Genomic DNA, 15,302 nt, shown 5'->3' on the forward strand with positions numbered 1-15,302 from the left:
CTAAAGGATTGCAGTGTTAGGAAGGCTGCTTTAGAGGGTGCTGCTATGAGGTAAACATATACCCAATGGTACCTAAAGATAATCTAATCATTACTGAAGTTTTAGATGAGAAGAGATGATCTCGAACTCTGTCCTAAAAATCTAGAGGCTGCCAGTGCTGAGCTCTACCCTAGACAGTCAGAGTTTAAAATATGAGCAAGAGCCAGTCAGCGTGCCAGCAAACTCACCCCCTTTAGGCTTAGTCACCAAAGCTCTGGTGGTGCAAAAACAGAGAGTATGACAGAGGAAAATGTCAGAATCAAATGCAGGGAGAATCCTGTGAGCAACGTCTCCCCAGGACTGATGGTTTGGTTTATTAGGCTGCCAAGGAAGAAGCTAAGAGTTAAGAATGAGAAAAGTAAACATGCTAGTAGCTTCTTGCTGGCTTAACTGAGATCACTGAAAACCAGCCTGTGACAACGGATGCGCCTTCCAAATGGGATGCTTTCTCTTGCGCATGCGCTTGGCTTGTTTTGGTGCTAAGTCAACCAGGGACTGCCTTAGAACTACCACGGTTTTTTCCACCCAGAAGTGGAATTGTGATTTTTAAATTTTGTTTCATTTTATCTTTTATGTGCATGGTGTTTTGCCATACACGCATATCTCTGTGAGGGTGTCAGATCCCCTGGAACTGGAGTTACAGACTGTTGTGAGCAGCCACATGGGTGTTGGGAACTGAACCCAGGCCCTTTGGAAGAGTAGTCAGTGTTCTTCACCACTGAGCCATCTCTGCAGCCCAGAAGTCACCTCATTTTGAGCGTCTGTTTTAGAAAAGAGGCATGTTTATTTATATTAGAATTTTTCTTTCTTTTACAAATACCCCAATAGCTCATATTTTTGGTAGTTCGGGGCCTAAGAATTTGGAACATTGTCTACCAGACAGCGTATTCCCTCACTGAACCACCGTGGTATGTGAATTGCTGTGAATTCTTATGTCACAGAATTCAGAGTCCCAGCTCTGGTAACCCAAGGAGCCAGGCTCTGCCGCCCCTCCTAGTGCCCAGTGGAAGATGTGAGGCATGGTAAAAGCCGACAGAGGAGATCTGATGAACACATTGGGGAAGTGCAGCACAGCGTCCAGTGACCTCCAGTTCCACCTTTGCAGTCCAATAAAGCTTTAGGTGAAGGCAGAGGAAGGACGGGGACAAGGAAAGAGGCACACATCGTCTCTACGGCCTGATCGAGAGCCTGGGCATGGGTAAAATATGTACCATACAAGCATAGGGACCTAAGTTCAGAGCTCCTGCACCTAAGAATGTCAGACATGATGGTGCATGCCTGTGACCCAGCATGGGGGAAGCAGAGACAGGCAGATCCTCGGCTCTCTCTGGCCTGCCAGCCTAGCCGAGCTGGGAAGTTTCAACTTCATGGGGAGACTCGGTCTCAAAGAAATGAGCCAGAGAGCAATAGAAGACCAGTACCCACCCGAGGCTGACCCCTAGCTGTGAGTGACTGTACTTACACACATATGCATACACACATGTGCATGCAATGGGCACTCACGCACACACACACAGACACACACACACATGATGGTAGACAGCTTGCTAATTGCTCTTTTCACCCACGGGTGTGGTATTTCCTATGATATGATCCACTCTAGGGTGTAGCTTTTGTATCATGGGTAATCTTTCTCATCTTGGGGGCCACCTGTCCTGTAAGGATTCATTGTTACTAAAGAGAAAGTCAGTGTGAGATGATTTGTCTCTGTGCCTGTAGCCTCAGTGGGGATGGGATAGGTCAGGTACATAGGTTCTTTTTAGGGACGGTGCAGCCTCCAGCAGGAGACAGACATGAGACAAAGCAGAGCTTCTGTCTGCTCTTAGATAGTTTCTAGGGTCAATACCTTTAGAAACCACTCTTCCCTGCTGTTTCAGTCAGTCCCGTGGGGAATTTTAGATGATTGTAAAATTAAATCTACTCCTAAAGATTTGCTTATGAAACTAGTGGTTTTTGGTTTTTGTTTTTGTTTTTTAATAACTGGAAAGGTCTGTCCTTGTTGAGGATACATAATCAAGTCCAAGCAACAACTAGGGAGAGCATTCCTCAGCCCAGAACCTCCCAGAGAAAAGGGATAGGCTTCTACTGGCCTCTGGCAGAAGGCGGTCCTGTTGACAGAAAGCTTTCACGCCTTTAGCAGCCTTCAGCCTCCGCCCAGCACGCGCTGAGTTTTAGCGTGTATGTGGCACCACATAATCCGCATTATTGAGATAGGTTCCTAGGTGCTCACTGACCAAACTCATGAAAACTCTCTCCCAAACTCTGATGGTGACTGAGGACATGAGGGTTACAGGCACACCAATGGCAGGGAACCACATGGTTCAGAACTGACGGTGGCCAGATCTCAGGATGCCAGTCTCCAAGCTGCAATAAGCAGAGAGTGGGACTTCTCTATCCATGCCTTCCTTGGAGAATTATCTGTTTTTTCAATGTGTAGCAGTTTTCTTTTCTTTCAAAGATTTATTTATTATTTATATGAGTATACTGTAGCTGTCTTCATGGACACACCAGAAGAGGATCCCATTACAGATGGTTGTGAGCTACCATGTGGTTGATGGAAATTGAACTCAGGACCTCTGGAAGAGCAGTCCATGCTCTTAACCACTGAGTCATCTCTCCAGCATGTGGTGGTTTTCTAACTCCACATTGGTTATCTGCTCATCCCACAGGAAGGGGGTTGATAAGTTGCATCAGGAGCAGCAAGCTGGCCTGTGTTGGTCATTCACTCCCAAGCAAGTAAAATGCACTCCTTCCTGGCCAGGGAAGGAGCTGGTATTGGTGAGAATAAAGGAGACTCAGTTCTACAGCTGTAGAAAGCACAAGCCATGACCTTCCCTCTCCCGCCCTTCTCTACCTGGTTGCTATGCATATTTCTTCAGACATGAGCTAACTATTGCCCTTCGTATTTCAAGACTGACATTTTGCCTCATGTCTGTTTTGGGGTGACCTAGAAATGTCTGTACTGAGACATTTAAATATTCAGTCCGTCTGAAAGCCCTGGAAATCGACTTCTTTCATGCATTGCTAGCCAGATTTGGGACAGCTTGACTTGAAGAAGTTGGCCAAAACTATTTTCTGACAATCTGTGAGTTCTTTGAAATAATTATCTCAGTGGGTAGAACACTCAATTGGCATATACGAGGCCCCAGACTCAATCCTGGGACCTAAAATAACAAATGAATTTGAAACATTTATTTGTACTACAAAGTCTACCACCAAGTGAATGAAGAGACAGACTACAAAGTGGCTTATAAAACTGAAGATCATATTCCTAGAAAAAGAGTTGTATCTTGAACAAAGACTTTTAGAAACAACTAAAAGTGGAAGCAACTCACATTTCCCATAGGGTTCCCGTAGTGTAGGGCTCCTGTAGTGTAGGGTTCCCATAGTGTTGGGCTGGTGTGGATGCTAAGGTCCGGTTCCCCAGTTGGGCATGATCTGTCAGTAAAGGAGCCATGAACCAATTGCTGGTTGGAAGGGATAGGCTGGACTTCTGAGTCCCCGGAGGCAAGAGACAAGAGACACAAGGAGAGAGAGGGAAAAGCCAGTCAGCCTTGTGAGATAGATCTCTGGAGGAGCAGTGGCCTGTGGGTGGCTCCTACAGGCAGGCGCATGGGGATGTTTAGCAGGGACTAGATGTAACTGAGCAACTACAGTTCAGGGCAGGTAGAAAGGTTTGGAGCTAAGAGTTTTGATAAGGGAACTTTAGCCTCATGAGTTTAATAGTGCCTACCAGCTGTGCTAAGAAGGCAAGTTGAAAATGAACGAGTGTGTCTGTGTCTTTTATCCGTGAATTCAAGGGAAGCTGGACCCGTTCCTGGAGCTTAGGTGGGGTAGCTAATGTCACGTGCAACACCATAGCTTTTGGTAGTCCTCTGTGTTCTGCCATGTTTTCTTAGGATGTGAGGCTTGCTCAGATGAGCTCATTTCCTAGCTCTGCATATGTTCTTCCCTGCGTTCCTATGGACAGAAGGGAGAGGGTGTGCCTGCGTGTCCCTGTCTATACCTGAGGGGTTTGTAGCCACGCTCCAGCCCTCCATGCCCAGTGTCTCCTCCGTGGACATCTTTCAGTGCTGTAGCCTTGTCACAGGCTAGCCTGTGATATCCTGGATTTCTAGACCATTGCTTCCGCTCACCTTGGACCTTTTCTGTGCTCTAAGGAGCTTCCTGAAGAACTGGTGGAGTTTGAGTCCTCTCTGAGCGTGCACATCAGTGTAGTGTAGCAACACCAGGATAGGGAGATCAGAGAAGCAGAGGTAGGAATCTCTCTCCTTCCCTGATTTGTGCTGCTCATGATTGGGTGTTCAGGTCATTCACCAGAGGAAGCAATGCAAAGAGAGGCTAAGTAGTCCCCAGGTGTGTGGCAGAGAGGAGTCTGACTCCATCAGTATATTTCAGAGCAGGGTAAACAGAAACCCAGCATACAACGAGACCACTTTATACCAGGGGTCTCTCCAGAGGGGAAGGACTGGGTGACCACCAAGGCACCTAGCCTTAGCCTCAAGAGAAACATATTCTAATGGCCAGCCCCTCCCATTACACCCCACCCACCTACACGTTTGGGATTTAAGCACCTGACAGCTGGTCCTGAATCAGCAGTCAGTGGCTTTCCCTCATCCCACATACCTAGCGTCTGATCGGTTGCCGGAGCTCGCGGCCTCCACTGCATGCCATTGGAATGGTGCTTCCCTGGCTGCCAGCTGCTTTCAACCTGGTTCTATCTGAGCTCAAATCTCCCCTTTGGAAACTAAACCTGATGCCACCTTTGCGAGCCAAGATGACAGACTGAGTTTGTTTCCATTGTTTCCACTTCCTGACATTCCGTCCCTGAAGCTTGTCGAGTTGGGTTTTGATGCGCTGGCTTCCCTTTACTGCCCTCTCTCACTCTGTTTTCTCCACTCTTCTCATTGGAGGCAACGAGCCGTCCAGCGGCCGGAACTCCCCTCTCCCCTACCGGCCCGACAGCCGCCCTCTAACTCCAACTTACGCTCAGGCCCCTAAGCATTTCCATGTTCCAGGTAGGAGCTGACACAATGTGTCTCGGTGTCCTGTCACGGTGTAGAATGTAGCTTTGTAACCTCGTCTGTCTCCATTTCTCATTTTTCTTCATCGAGATACACACAGTCGGCAAACACTAAATTGCAGGATCTGCCTTCCAAAGGGTCTAAATTAAAGTTGGTGGGATCAAACTGAAGACTTAGGTTTTCAATTTGAAAGATTTTTTTCATGGCTGGGGATTAAACCTGGGTGAGTACTCTCCTACCGAGCCCTCGATGTCCTTAAAGAGACTGGGAGGTAGAGAGAGGGTAAAGATCAACAAGAATGGTTGGGATTTTGTTAACATTTTAGTTTTTGTAATTGTGAATTCTAGGATGTCAGATTGTGGCTCACCACCATTAACAAAGTATCCTAAGAGCCATGCAGCTGCTTTTCATCCTGAAGACTGAACCACACACCCCTTAAGAGCTGTAACATTGTCTCAGCTGGGCAGTGTTTTGTACTCCGTAGTAAGCAGGTCACAGCCATGGCTCACAAAAGTATCTTGCAATTTAGGCTCCACACTGCAAGCTTTAGCCCGGTAGTCACAATGCTAGCTGCTCAGTTAACAGCTTGCCGTCAGGAACTGGAAAGCCCATTCAGGGTTAGCACAGTCATGAGAGCAACAGGTCATTTGGGGCCACGCGCAGATTTACAAATTACCTACTCCGTTGCCATAGCTATTCCTACCTAGAATCTCTATTCATTTTTTTCTTTTGAATATATACTCAGCAAATCAGGAAGGTAGCATGAGACTAGAATCACTTAACTAGGACTTCCTTTAAAACATTTTTTTCCATTAATCTTGAAAACCTGCTACATATATTTGAAGTTTTTCATATGAACAATTCCTCCTCCAAGGTACAGTCCCTAAGACTGGGGGTAAGAGGGCCGAGAGAGAACTCTGGAAATGTCTGAGTGCTTTTAGTCAAAGTGAAATGATATAATCGGATGGCATCTCTGCAGACAAGTGGATAGCATTTTTTGCACTGTTTTTTTCTTTTCTTTCTTGCTTCTTACACAGTCTTAGCCCATCTGGATTAGGAGTTTGTTGATCGCCCTGTGTTGCTGTGTTAGTCTTAGTCTCTCGCATTGCTCTCCATTGCTCCATTCATTAAGTGAAATAATAAATTGAGCCACCAGTAACTCCTGGCAGCTCAATTTCTAGACAGTAGCAATTTGGGGTTTGCTTTCCCCCCAAACTTGTATGTCTTCCTCACCATCTCAGCATCTCTGCCGCGTGTATCGCTTCCTGTTTAGATCCTACGTTCAGTGAAGTCTGTATGTGAAATAAATGGCTCAAGAAGAAGAGGCGCCTCTCTCGTGTGCTCTGATAGATTACAAAGGCGTCTACGTCACTGTATGTGTAGATCCGGCTCATTTCCCCCATTGGACTCAGTCTTTGTAATACAAAGGTTGGCCCTCTGGGTTGTTTTTGTTTGAGAATCTTTGGATTTGGTTCACTGTTTCATTTGCCTGTTGTTGCTTTGTTTTGTTTTGTTTTTTTCTCCATTTCTGAGCTGGTCCCCATAATCACACATCTTTCTTTTCATTTCCACAGATCAAGGGATCAACATTTACCGAAAACCACCCATCTACAAACAGCATGGTAAACTCGCTCTCCTCCTTAGCTTTTAAGTGCCTAAATCAGCTGTACTCCTCTTGGCTGTCTACCGAAAGGCTTGCCTGCTGCTGCTTTGGGAATGACTGAACCTGGGGCACAGCGTCTATGATGCCCATGTAATCTGACAAGATACAAATATTGGCTTAAAAGTCATTACCTAGTAGAGAGCACTTGGCTCAATCAGGAAACTTCTAAAGCAATTCTGATCCTGTCAGACTATCATCCTGTCCATAGAAAAGGGGGAATTGTGGTCATGTGACAACAAATAGCCTAAAATAGCCACTAAATAATTTAACCAGCTTTTAAAATAAGTTTGATGAGATTGCTACTAGTTCAGATAACTAAAGCTAGTGAAAAAGGAACTGCCTGCAAAAATTCTCACAAGATACAAGCCTCATGGTAGACATGGAAACAAGCTGAGGAGGTCAGGCCCTGCCCCACACTGCAGACATAGCTGTTTTAGTGTTCTTGTCTGCAAGGACCAGTGATTGAGATAAGTGTGTCGCATTTAGATAACTGTGTCTCTTACGGTTCTAGAAGTGAAGAATCATCAAAGTGGATCTATTATTCTGTTTTTATTTTCTGTAAACATAGATTTTTTTTTTAATCTAAGAAATCAGAGTACTTTTTTTTTTTAATGAGTCTCATTTTCCTCACTACTATCAGGGCTCTCTGGATTTATCTGCCATAAATCTGCAGCTTAGATAGACGGCCTTCCAGTGAGTCCTGGAAATTGCATACTGGATCTGGAAATTTGAAGGCTGTCCATAAAAATCTAGTCAGGAATAAGTAAGGATTCCAATGTCAGTTGAAAATGCACAAAGAAAAACTCGTAGGCCAACCTTCTAGGAAGGGGGAAAGTGTGTGTTGTTTGGTTTTCCTTTTCTTTTTTATTTCAAGGTTTTACATCCCACGCTTGCATTTTAAGTTTATTAACATTGTTTTTGTTTTTGTTTTTTATGGTTTAATGTCCCACACACTCATTAACATGTGAATGTCTAACTACTGACTTCACCAATTCTAATGCGTAAGTACTGTTTGAAATCAAGCTTTTATTTGTTTTGCTTTAACAGTAAAATACCCAGTTAGGTTGAGTAGTTTAGAGATGTCTGTAAATATCAAAATCTGTGGTGCCTAGCTCCCTCGCCGGTCAGACAAGAGTCCCGGAGGTTCGATCTTGTTAGGTTTCCTGTGGAAGGAATGGCTTTGTTCGTTTGGCATGAGTCCTTGTTTTCAAACTGTTGTGAGTAGTTAATCAATAGTACTCCTAGAACAACACATTCCAAGGCATGTTCTGCAAAACCTGCTCCATGCCAAAATATAGATGCCATGTCCCAAGCCAGTACCGTTTTCTGAAGCATTTACAAGGATAAAAAAGTTACTTTTCTTCATTTTTATATTGAAGTTCAGTCTTGTGCTAGCATACGGTGTCCTCTAGGGAAGACATGGTGTCTTGTAAGCCAAGATATTGTTCCCACCAAGTTAATGATTCTGAGACACACTGCTTCCCAACAAGCCAAGACGTCCCTTATTATTGACTAACCTTGGTCAAGTCACACAAGCAAGTTGAAGGCTAGAAGTTTACTAGATAAAGATCCAAAACATTTCCAGATTTAAAAATGTGTGAGTCCCAGAGAACAGTGATTTAATTTCAACCTTATAAATGCTTTGCAATGCCAGGCCAGTTTGCCAAGTCTCCTGGAATCAGGAAATGACCCTTTAACCTGGCTTGTGTTGCTCCAATTTGAGATTAGTGTTGGGGCTCTAAGCCGGTGACTTCTCCACTAAGCATAGCCACTGAGAACCCTGTGACTATTGTCACTTGCCTGGGCCACTCTTGTCTTCACTTGTTTGAACAGAGCCCAGGACAGAGCAGTAAGTCTGGGTGACCACTGTAAACCACACCAGAAGTCCATTTCCCCATTTCAGTTTCTTCTAGGATTCAGAGACCCCTATAAAGCATGTAAAGGATTAAAGTGAACTAGATTAGCCCCAGGAAAGAGCCAAACCCACTCGAAGTATCCACAGCTACAGGCAAATGCTGCTTGTCCGACTTTTCACTTAGTTCTTTAATTTCAAATTTAGATCTCAAACTTCTAATTATCAAAACTTCCAATTCCAAGAGAATTTAAAAGTCTCCAGTTTAGGAGTGTCTGGTTCTATGGTGGCGGAGGTGTTCAGAGTTCTAGCTCTGGAACATTCCATGAAGAATGGAGACTCATGTCTGAGGGGTGGTACCGACATTGCCCTACAGACCCATAGCTAAGCATCCCTGGTTCCCACCTAGATGCAGCTGCCTTGGCAGCCCAGAACAAGGCTTCAGAAGATATCATCAAGTTTTCCAAGTTCCCAGCAGCCCAGGCGCCAGATCCCAACGAGATACCAAAGATTGAGACGGACCACTGGCCGGGTCCCCCCTCACTTGCCGCCGTAGGTATGCAACTGACGCAGCTAAGTCAAATACACGAATGCCTAGGGAAGTGCAAAATGAATTGCTTAAAAACAGGCAAAGAAATGTCACAGAGGCATTTAAGAAAGGCACACAGATGAACAGTAGATAGTGGGAAGAATGACTGTTGTATTAGTGTGCATCCAAAATGCTTACAAGTTACAAAACTCTGTCCCCATGGCCTGGCTATATGCCAGGATCCAGACCTGGTCTGCAACTGGAGGCTTGGAAGGACTGACTCAGTTGCCTGTTGAGCACAGTTTGATCAGAGGCTGCTGGTTCCGGTAGTATTCTAAGTGGGTGGAGTTATGGGGAATCCACTGTCCCAGTTAAGTTCATTTTAAGCAGTATCTGGACTGCCTTCTTCGAAGGCTGAGATCCCCTCCAGTGGCCACTGAGAAGGGCTGTGGTAGGCGCTCTAGAATGTAACTTGTATATGAGTTCGCATCTGTCATTCCATGATCCTGCGCTCCAGTGTCCCATTGGAAATGTCATTCTTTGCTTTGTGCTTTCTAGTCATGTCTGTGTCTTTACCATTCTGTTAGTAGTGAAATCACTTGGGTCTCTAGAAACGGATTAGACTGGAAATCAGATAAGTCTTACAGAATTTCAACTAACCTCACTTCTGCTGACAGCCCAAAAGGCCTTCAGTGCTCCACAAATCCTTAACCTTCCTCATCAGACTAACTTTTTCTTAGATTTATTTTTATAGGCAATAGAAGTTTATTTAAGAGCAATTAACATTTATAGATACAGTTTAAGAGAAAGCTATTCTCATTATTCCCAGATATTCTATAATTTGGTTGATGAGATGTATCTAATTCTTGCAATTTTTAGTAGATATATTTTTATTAGTATAAACTAAAGAGAAAATCCCCATTGGCTTTTCTAAGAATGAAACATTTGTCAATCTCTGCCACTCAGGAAGCTTCCATGGGCTCTACCAAGGTTCCTACCACAGCAACATTGCTTAGTAGGTACCTAAATTTAGTGAGAGGTTGAAAGCCATTGTTAACAATGTCATCATCACCAAATAGTCTAAAGTTGCTTAGAATCCTACAGTGAGGGACATGTTTGCTCCTTTCATCAAAACAGCGAAAAACTCTTGGGAAATGTTTATTTTTGTAAGATTGGAAAGCTTCCTACTCCCTCAGCCAAATTTACCTAAGCGATTTAGGAAGAACAAAGCTTGTTTCAGTCTTCCAATTGCTGGGACACACTCTTTCTGGGAGCGGTGAATTGATGCGTTGTCTGCTACATTGTTTCAAAGTCACAGCCAGCTGTGTTTACCCTTTTGAGTTTACCTAATAGTAGCAAAATTCTTTTGTGACTGGTTTTTACTATGTGAGGAAAGGAAAATTGTGGACCCCGACTTTAAAAGAAACATACAAAATGTGCTTTTTTAATGGATTTACTAAGGGTAGAAGAAAACATGGCAGCTTATTTTTAAAAAGCCCGAAACAAGGGAAAGAAGGGACTGTACATTTGAAAACCTTGCCGCTCTTAAGAGAGTGACTGTCCGAGCAAGTTGCAGATACATAGATGGGCTTGCATTCCTTAAAAAAAAAAAAACGGGCCCTCACTCAGGTCATCAGGTGATAATCACTGGAGGTCCCTCTCCACTTCCTATAAGGAGCTCTGGCTTGTGGTTAATGTTGACGCTTGAGACTCAGTTGCCACTGTGAGCCCAGGCCAAGGTAACAGACAGGTGTTGAAGGCCAAATCCCCCTCCCCCCCCCACCCCCACCCCCACCCTCACCCCCCCCCACCCCAGGCCCCAGCTACGTGACACACAGACTAGCCTATTAGAGGAGCTTTGAGAAGCAGCCCGGTGCTGAGTTGGTGGTGGACATGTTTCCTGTGGAATTGTTCCCTCCACCACATGAAAGCCTCCTGCACACCTTACCAGCCTAATAGACAACCAGACCGACTATGACTGAAGTTCCTGTGTTGTGGGGCTGATGTGAGAAGTTGTCTTTACTGTGGAATTAGGAACTGACCCGAGACGCAGATCTAGTGGCAGAGAAGAAGATGAGGAGGAGCTTCTGAGACGGCGGCAGCTTCAAGAAGAACAGTTGATGAAGGTTTGTCCTTGAGCCTGCCCTCAATTCTACTTCCTTTTGACTCCTATATTTGCTTATACATTAACTACTGTGTACATACCACCAAAGGAAGGCAGTGGTCCAGGCCTCAAGGGCTCACAGTCCAATAGGAGAGACACGGCAGGCAGCCGGTGGTACTCAAGGTGGTAAGGTGAGGCTGGAGGTTTAGAGGGTCACGGGATGCAGGGAGCCCATGACAGTGGGGTAGGTGTGCAGGTGGCCTGGTTGTGTTGAAAGGATGTGCAGGATCCCGCAGGCCAGGGTGGTGTGCACTAAGGGGCATGCAGGCCTTGCTGGAGGGATCTTCTTGGGGTGACATTGGTCCAAAACTCCTCAGAACTTGGACAAGATTTATATCTGGAATGAGAGACAGGGTATCCGTTGGTTTGCCACCAAGAGCCCCACTCCCCCAACTCCCATTATGGATTCTTGCCCCAGAAGGCTATCCAATTCTAAACTCTGACCAATAAGGGGCTAATAGGTCCCTTAAAATGGTGTTCTCTACAGGTGCAAGGAATGCACGTGGTGTTAAGCACACGGGGAGAGTATGCAGAGAGCATACCTGGTTTGTATAAAGTGTGCATAGGACAGTTAGCAACGGGTATAAAGAAGAATGTGCTGGGTGGGGGCTCCTGGGGGGCACAGTTTCTTTTCTTCTGGGTTTTCTAAAATATGTTTGAGCATACATTCTTTTTAAAATGGTTTTTAAGGCAAATAATGAAATTTCTTATTTAAGGATGCCCAATCTGCAACAATCTCTCCCTCCTATTAAAACAAACAAAAAACTCAACCCAAACAAAACCAAAAAAGAAACAACAAAAAACATCAATTTCACACATGCTGAGGCGTTTGGGGGGGGGGGCAGGGCAGAAGAAAGGTGACATTTTTGCTGTAGAGCCTGGCACTGGAAATGCTAACCGGGCTTCAGAGTCTAGAGCCTGTCCTACCTCCTCCTCAGGAACCACAGGCTCCCAGCAGGAAAAACAATAGTTTATTACGACCCTTGTTTCTTTCCATTTTTTCCTTCCTATTTTTCCTTCCTACAAACAGCTCAATTCAGGCCTGGGGCAGCTGATCCTGAAGGAAGAGATGGAGAGAGAGAGCAGAGAGAGAGCGTCCCTGCTGGCCAGCCGCTATGACTCTCCCCTCCACTCAGGTGAGCAGCACCCCTCCCCCACCTTCTGTGATTTAAGGGTGGGGGAGCCAAGCCACCTGCCTGCAAAAAGATGAATCATGGTATGCACTCACTAATAAGTGGATATTAACCTAGAAAACTGGAATACCCAAAACATAAATGAGGTACAAGAAGAACGGAGGAGTGGCCCCTTGTTCTGAAAAGACTCAGTGAAGCAGTATAGAGCAAAATCAGAACAGGGAAGTGGGAAGGGTTGGGTGGGAAAACAGGGGGAGGGAAGGGGACTGATGGGATTTTTGGGGAGTGGGGGTCCAGAAAAGGGGAAAACATTTGAAATGTAAATAAATATATCAATAAATTAAAAAAAAAAAAGATAGGGGCACAGGCTGGCTCGTTACCCAGGAGGCAGGACAGCTTGTGAGCTCTTCTAACCCCTGGAGTCCCTTCTGAGTGTGGGACTCTGTTCTCTCTGTTCTCTCTAAGTTTGTAACGCCACAATTACACAGGTCAATAAACATTTTAAAACAGCTTCTCCTGTCCAGAGTTGCACAGGTATTAGCTATAGGTGGTCTGCTCCCTCTGTGGCTAACCCTCCTCCAGACAGATGCCATTCTGTAGCCCTGACCTTCCAGGAGCCCAGTCTTGGAGGGCTGTACCATCTTGGTATCTTACTCTGCTGGCTTCTGGACTGGAGTGCAGCACCCACATATCCCTAGGTTCACATCTTCGCTCTGCATCTGTTGTTAGCTCCTGTTTTTTGTCTCCTGTAACATGGAGATAATGGTGCCCTTAGGACTGAGGATTCAGAAGAAGGCGCACCCAGCTTGTAGCTGTGGTGGGGAATCACGGGGTACCTCTCGCTTCAGCTTCAGCTCCAGCTGGGCCATGTGTCCTTCCTCCTCCAGCCTCCCCTAGAGATGATCACACCCTCCCCGCCCCCTTGCTGTCTCCCCAAGAAGGCAGTGTGCTGTGAGCACTGGGACCCAATATCATTTGAATTCTTTTTCCTGACTCTTAATTGTATAAGATCAGTGGCGATCTCAGCAGAAGCACTAGAAGACACTCTTCTTTTTCTCTCATTCAGCCTCACATGCTCCATCATCGAAAACTTCATCTCTCCCTGGTTATGGAAAGAACGGCCTTCACCGGGTAAGACTTCCTTCCATCGATGGCATCTGTGTGTATCTCCCCCTCATTTCTGTACTGACTGACATGTCATCAGAATAATTGCTTTTATGTGTTTTTATTTTTGTTACATTTTTATTTATTTTGCATGCATGTGCACACGAGCACATGCGTGGCATTATATGTATAAAGGTCAGAAGGCAACTTGCAGAAACCAGTTTTCTTCCTCTACCACGCAAGTGCTACAGATTAAACTCAGACTTAGAGGGCTTGAGCAGGTACCTTTATGTGCTAAACATCCTGCTGACCCCTGAATAATCTCTTGATCTTGGTGCTTGAATACAAGGCAAACTGTCACCTGCCTAGCCACTTGGTAATCACTTTGAGCTATAAGCAAAATAAAATACTTTTACAAGGAGAAGAAACTGACTTTAGATGATTGGCCTGTGTAAGTCTTACAGACTCCAATAAGAAATAGCAGGCAATGTCTTCCATTAAGGCAAAAAGTAAACACTTGATTCACTATCTCTATAAAGAGAGTTGTTGACAACCATCGTCCCCCACCAAGAGAGAATAATTATGATTATATGACTACATTTAGAAATACATTTGGTGGTAATGAGGTGACTCTCTCTAGTCCTGGGGCTGTTCTGGAGCTTACTGTGTAAGCCACAACAGTCTCGAACTCACAAAGATAAGCTTGGATCAGAGGTGTGCACCACCATAATCCTGCCTTTAGAAATACATTTTTATCTCTGAATAAGAAATACTTGCTCTATAAAAGCCTGCTGGACTGTAGTACCACAGATGCCTGCATTTACTGGGATTTCAGAGTTTGAAGAATGAATAAGATAAATAACAGCATCCAGGATTTTAGCCTGGGATAGATTCTTAGGATCTTGTAAGTCTGTTCTCCTCTCTCTCCCCAAATCCCAACTCTTTAAAAATGACCACCGTCGAGACTTTCCAATGATGAAATTCTCCCCCTTGCAGCCAGTTTCCACAGACTTCGCTCAGTACAACAGCTATGGAGACATTAGCGGCGGAGTTCGAGGTAAAGTTCCTTGTGACCCAGGTTCAGGGGGGCTGTGTAATGACCAACACATTGCTTGTGTTCCCACTGTGTGTCCCACAGTAGGGCCACAGCTCTCTTCCGGGTTAATAATAGCAAGCACAGAACCCTCACAGGGTCTCTAAATAAATTCAAGCATGGGAAACCAGTATCTAAGCATCCATTCGTGGCCATTCTGCACGCTGAGCGCTCTCCCAAAGGAGGCTTAGCAGTAAGTGAGGTACGGCCACTGCCCGCAAGGGGCACGTGGTGAGGAGAGAGGAAGTGTGTTTGAACTGATGGCTGGAGTTGGAGCAGGCGTTCCCTGGCTTCAGGGAAACCAGTGGTTCAAGAGCAAGAAAATAACATAGTTCATTTGGGGATGTTTTGGAAGTTATGGTAAAATACAGCATTACTGTGGGTGATTCCATGGTCTTTCCCTAATGATTTTTTTTTCCTTTTTCAGATTACCAGGTATGGACAGCTCTGTGTTCCTTGAGGTGGCCACAGCAGAACATTCGTTTTTTCTGGTCCACACTGCTTCTTCGGGAAAGCGGTGTCTGTTGAGAGGATGAATATGGTGGTTGATTACCCTTACTGCATAGCTAGGAGGGGCAGGCATGTCTGGTAGCCAGGGCAGGGTGTTGCCGCAGACCTTTCGGGCCAGGCATGAGTGGGGCCAGTTGTGAGCGGGGCCAGGAGCGAGCAGAGCCTCTTGCTCTGGCTGTCGTGAGTCCTGT

The 15,302-nt window shown here is 45.3% G+C and overlaps 1 protein-coding gene across 5 annotated transcripts in view; it reads left to right on the forward strand.

Annotated features, from left to right (window-relative positions):
* The window catches only part of Ablim1 (actin binding LIM protein 1), a 283,728-nt gene that overhangs the window by 260,137 nt on the left and 8,289 nt on the right, over window positions 1-15,302 (forward strand). Inside the window, exons 12-19 of one of the 5 annotated variants that reach the window (XM_052182763.1) lie at window positions 4,953-5,057; window positions 6,638-6,685; window positions 8,988-9,134; window positions 11,142-11,233; window positions 12,302-12,407; window positions 13,471-13,535; window positions 14,505-14,565; window positions 15,029-15,036. In XM_052182763.1, the coding sequence (XP_052038723.1) occupies window positions 4,953-5,057; window positions 6,638-6,685; window positions 8,988-9,134; window positions 11,142-11,233; window positions 12,302-12,407; window positions 13,471-13,535; window positions 14,505-14,565; window positions 15,029-15,036 (632 nt within the window). Of the gene's footprint in view, window positions 1-4,952; window positions 5,058-6,637; window positions 6,686-8,987; window positions 9,135-11,141; window positions 11,234-12,301; window positions 12,408-13,470; window positions 13,536-14,504; window positions 14,724-15,028; window positions 15,037-15,302 lie in introns of those variants that run through there. The other 4 variants (XM_052182756.1, XM_052182746.1, XM_052182772.1 and 1 more) reach the window with 4 other exon arrangements.

The sequence above is a fragment of the Apodemus sylvaticus genome, chromosome 1, assembly GCF_947179515.1.
Source record: "Apodemus sylvaticus chromosome 1, mApoSyl1.1, whole genome shotgun sequence".
Lineage (NCBI taxonomy): Eukaryota > Metazoa > Chordata > Mammalia > Rodentia > Muridae > Apodemus > Apodemus sylvaticus.